This window comes from Pseudopipra pipra, chromosome 3, assembly GCF_036250125.1.
Source record: "Pseudopipra pipra isolate bDixPip1 chromosome 3, bDixPip1.hap1, whole genome shotgun sequence".
Lineage (NCBI taxonomy): Eukaryota > Metazoa > Chordata > Aves > Passeriformes > Pipridae > Pseudopipra > Pseudopipra pipra.
Genome location: NC_087551.1, coordinates 107,045,327 through 107,050,114, shown reverse-complemented (window position 1 = coordinate 107,050,114; position 4,788 = coordinate 107,045,327). Strand labels below are relative to the sequence as shown.

The following is a 4,788-nucleotide window of genomic DNA, read 5'->3' as shown; positions in this document are numbered from 1 at the left end:
GGGAGGTCCACATGAAACCAATCCTCTGTCTGAATACACCGTGTATGTCCTTGGGCACCTGTCCTGACCTCAGGCACCTGGCTGGCCCTGGTGCTGGGCAGACCCTCCGGAGACACTCAGAAAGATGCAGCTGTGGGGTGGAGTTGGTCAGTGTGACATCCTCACACCCTGGGGCATCACCGTGGCCCTGTCAGGGTGTCTGATGGGGTTGGTCAGTGTAACATACTCACACCCTGAGGCACCAGCCTAGCCCTGTCAGGGTGTCTGAGTCACAAAGGGTGGGATGTGCCTTATGTCCCCCCTCCACCAAAGCAAGCCCAACAATGTGACACAAAGCTCTGATTCCACCATCTGACCCCGATGGGTGGACTCCCACAGTGATCTCACTCTGTGGGTTTGCTCACAGCTTCACAAGTAGCAGAGAAAGGTCACGCTCAGTTAAAACCGAAATGTGCTTTCTTGCAGCTTTTCCCCCTTGGGCCAGAGGCTGTAGCCCTGAGTTGGGCAAAAGTCCAATTGGAAATAATGAATGTAATTACCTTGTAAGCACCTCAGTGGAAAATATTGGTACAGTTAATTATACAGGGATGCAATGCTAACTCATTTCCCAGTGTTTAAAATACAAATATTAATGCTTTCTCCTTTGGGGTTTTGAGAAGATTAGTTATTGCTGCAGTCTAACAAAACTGATAAATTTTGCAGCTATTGCAATCATTTTAATGATAAGGTTTCCAATGCAGATTTTAATATCACTGGCTGGCATCATGCAGAAGAGTGCTATGCTGAGCAGAGCCTGGAGTTTGAGTGCCTCTGCAAGAAAGAGATCTTTGGTCATGATCTTTAAGCATCCACAACCAAGATCTTTTTCAAAGGATGTTCAATTTTAGTGTTCTCAAACTCAGGATAAGAAACTCACCCTTTGAATATCAGGGGAATTGAAATTGAAATTCAAGTATCAGTAGAATTGAGAAGGATACCCAAAACCTGGGATTTAGGTATCTTTCAAGGTAAATTGCCTAACTGGTGAAATTGCCTGTGAAAATGTCCCTGTCTTTCATTAGGGATTATAGGAAGAATAATAAACTCACAGCATGGACTAGGTGTGTACTCTAACATTTGAAATCTTCAAAATGCAAATACAGGTATTTTCACATTAACTCTGATTGACTTTACAGGTGTTGGACAAGGAACCTGCTATTTCCATGTCAGCCTGTCTAAAAAGCCCCATCATGTTCAGTTGGCAGCTGGCAGAACCCTCTGTAAGCATTTAAGCAAAAGCCATTAAATGTGCCTTGCTTGCCTTGGTATTTGTTAACATTAGCTAACATTTCTGAACAATCTGTACCCTAGTAGATATTCATAGGTCAGAAAAAGAAAAGGCTTGACTCCTTTCTCTCATCTCTGCAAAAGGAGTGAAGAGGATTTATGAAAATATAAAATTGTACTGAAATTTCCCTAGAAGGTATCTAAGGGGTTTTACAGAAAAAAAAAAAAAGGAGGGGGGGGGGAAAAGAGACAGCATCACAGGGCCTTGAGCACCTGACCAGGCAGTTGATTCTTGGAGCAGGCTAGGGAAGGGATAATGCCCTGCTGGGGATCCCTGACATGGAAAGGCCTTGACTTTTTACATTGCTATGGGAATTAATGAAGCCAGCAATTAGGAAAGCTGGCTTGGCAGCTTAGGAGACTCCTGTTCAACAGCAAGCCTGTGCCCATCCTCATGCCCTACTGCAACAAGCAGGGCCACACACCCCAAGCAAAGTGGGGGTCACTAATAAAAACTGCTTTTATGTTAGTATTTTCTTGAACAATAAACCTTATTGCCTCTGCTACTTTTCAGTTTCCTGCCCCCTTTGCTGCTACACCAACCCACTGGAAGCACAAGCTCACCATGCACAAGACACAGAAGCTTCTTGCACTCAACAAGCATGGATTAGTCACCACCTTGAATTTTGAGTACACTTCCACATGCCATGCACAGAAAAACTAAGGAAGCAGCTCCCCCGAAGGGAAATAAAACCACCATCCTCTGAAAGCTGCCAGACAGGTATTTCAGCCAGTGGAAAAAAAAATCCAAATAAAAGCATGTGCAGGCAGGGGGCAAACTCTGGTCTAGTTCAATGCCATCCAGGTGTACTGCTGCAAACTGAGGACAGTCTCCATGAATCACAACACTGCTCTCACAAGTGTCAGCATAGTCTTTTAATACTTTACATAAAAAACTGCATACACTGTTCATAGTTTTATGTAAACATCAAATACATCTCAGTTTTTGCCATGTCGATTTATTAAAAACAAACAGTCTCAGTACCACTGTTGAGGGAAGAGGGAGAAAAGTAAACAAACATAAATGGATACATTTGTTCTCTGAACCAGAGAAACACAAAATTATTTTCACCCAGGTTAGCCACCCTGTGAAAATAAGTTTTAAATAAACCTCAATTCTTTAAACTGCCCTTTAGTACTAAAGTATGATGTACTTGCTGCATAAGGAACAGTGCTTTCACCCATTTTTTTCCAAGGCAAAAAAATATACAGTGGTTTTATTTTGTCTTGTTTCAAATTGATTTCAACACAAGACCCAGATGAGGTTACTGAGTAAGAATGTTTCCAATGCTACAGTGTTGTATGCAGATGAGTGCATTGAGTGTTTTTTAATTAAAAAAAAATCCACCAAGTTGTGCAAAGTAACTTCTTTTGAAAATAAACTTTTAAATAAACCCAAATCAACACACTTGCAGAAGACAACATTAAAGGAAGGAGCAGGCACCAAGATCATAATATGGCAATATCATCCCCTTGCTCATCCTGCCTCATCTGTCAGGAGGTGGATGTCCAGCAAGGAGGACAGTTCGGCTTTACTTTCCGGCCTGGTGGCTTCTGCAGCTGGAGTCAGTTCAAGGCTCGCATTATCAGCAGGCATCAGTCACTCAGGGCAAGTTCCTTTGCACAACACAAGTCCCAGCTGGGCACCCCCTCCCCACCTCACTTTATATAAGCACCCCCTGCACTACCCCGATTTGCACAAGACAGAAATGGTAAGATATATACAGGTTTCGCTTGGGATGACCCTCCCCTCCCAGCCTCGGTCTTCAGGGCACTAACTTCCACAGCAGGTCAGGCTCAGGCCGAAACATGTGCGGGAGAGGCGAGAATGCTGCGGGCAGTTTGGGACATGCAGCCCCTTTCCCCAGCCCGCCTGGGGGGAGGCACATGCAGGCAGGAGGCAAAAGTCCCTTCGAGCATCGGCTCCACCGCCCTCCTCTTGCAAAAGAGAGGAGGCTGTCTAGGAGCGGGGAGCAGCAGGTGGTGGCAAAAGGGAAGAGCCGGGGTGCAACATTTGCTCAGTCCAGTCTCAGCAGCTTTTCGTTTTTGAGTCCGCGACCAACTCGCAGGGGCCAGTGGTAGGAGAAGGCTTCTCCCCACCTTATTCCCAAGACTCAGGGCATGCAATCCCCCCCTCCCTCTGTCCCCGCGGCTGAGCCAGCACAACCCTTTTCGGCCAAGGCTCAGGGAGCGCGGTGCTCCCTCCCTTAGCCCCCACCCCGATCCACCGCCAGCCCCCAGCGGAGGGGACGGCAGATGCCGTGTGCGTGCATAACCCAGCTCCTCTCCACCCGCCAACAGGTGACCCGGGCGCTGCGCCCAGCGCTCCAGACACGCCCTATAGCACTTTGCAGCAGTTGATGCAGCCGTTCTGGGTGCCGTAGCGCTTCTGCAGGGCCGCCCGGGTGGCCGTCTCGAAGACCTCCCGGACACCCTCCTTGGTCTTGGCCGAGCACTCCAGGTAGTCGTAGGCCTGGATGCGGATGGCCATGGCCCGGCCGTCCTCGGTGCGCACCGGCTCCTGCTTCATACGGGCCAGCTCGTTCCGTACGTGCTCGTCGTTCCGCAGGTCCTTCTTGTTGGCCACCAGGATGATGGGCACGTTGGGGCAGAAGTGCTTGACTTCGGGCACCCACTTCTCCGGGATGTTCTCCAGCGAGTCCGGGCTGTCCACGGAGAAGCACATGAGGATCACGTCGGTGTCCGGGTAGGAGAGGGGGCGCAGGCGGTCATAGTCCTCCTGGCCGGCCGTGTCCCACAGGGCCAGCTCCACCTGCTTGCCGTCCACCTCGATGTCCGCCACGTAGTTCTCGAAGACGGTGGGCACGTAGACCTCGGGGAACTCGTCCTTGCTGAAGACGATGAGGAGGCAAGTCTTGCCACAGGCACCGTCCCCCACCACCACCAGCTTCTTGCGGATGGCGGCCATGGCCAGGCTCGCCAAGCTGGCCTTGCCGTGCAGCAGGACGATGGCAGCGCCCTCCTCCCCGCGGCCGCCGCCTCCCGCTCCCTCTCGCTTCTCACAAGGCACCGTGGCGAGCCGGCCCGCGCAGGCAGGCGGGCGCGCCCTCCTCTCTCCACGGACCGGCACCGCGCCTCGAGACGGTGCCTCGGGGGAGCGCTACGGCCGCAGGGCAGCGCCGTCGGTCCCGGAGCCTCGAGGGAAAAGCGCCGCCGGTACCTGCCCTCACGAGCTCTCACACACCAGGCCCGCGCCGCCACTGCCGCAACTTGCGGCCCTGCGCCGCTATTTAAAGGCGCTCGCGACTTTCTTAATATAGCCGGCCAATGGGAAGGCAGAGGGTGAGGTCATCCCCGGCGGAGAGCGCCGCGATTGGCGGGAGCCCGCGGGCGGGGGGCGGGGCCGAGAGAGGGCGGGGACGCTGCCCCGGCCGGGCCGGGCAGGGCCGTGAGGGGGCGGCGGGGCCGGGGGGCGCGGGGTCGGGCTCGGGTGGGGCGCGG

The 4,788-nt window shown here is 52.1% G+C and overlaps 1 protein-coding gene across 1 annotated transcript; it reads right to left on the bottom strand.

Moving 5' to 3' along the window:
- Positions 1 to 2,187: 2,187 nt before the first annotated feature.
- RHOB (ras homolog family member B) lies at positions 2,188 to 4,567 on the bottom strand. The gene has a single exon (XM_064650623.1). The coding sequence runs from the start codon at positions 4,253 to 4,255 to the stop codon at positions 3,665 to 3,667; it is 591 nt and encodes a 196-aa protein (XP_064506693.1). The 5' UTR covers positions 4,256 to 4,567; the 3' UTR covers positions 2,188 to 3,664.
- Between the last annotated feature and the right edge of the window lie 221 nt (positions 4,568 to 4,788).

Excerpts from the sequence above, each read along its gene's own strand:
- RHOB (XM_064650623.1), bottom strand. The coding sequence starts at position 4,255 with ATGGCCGCCATCCGCAAGAAGCTGGTGGTGGTGGGGGACGGTGCCTGT.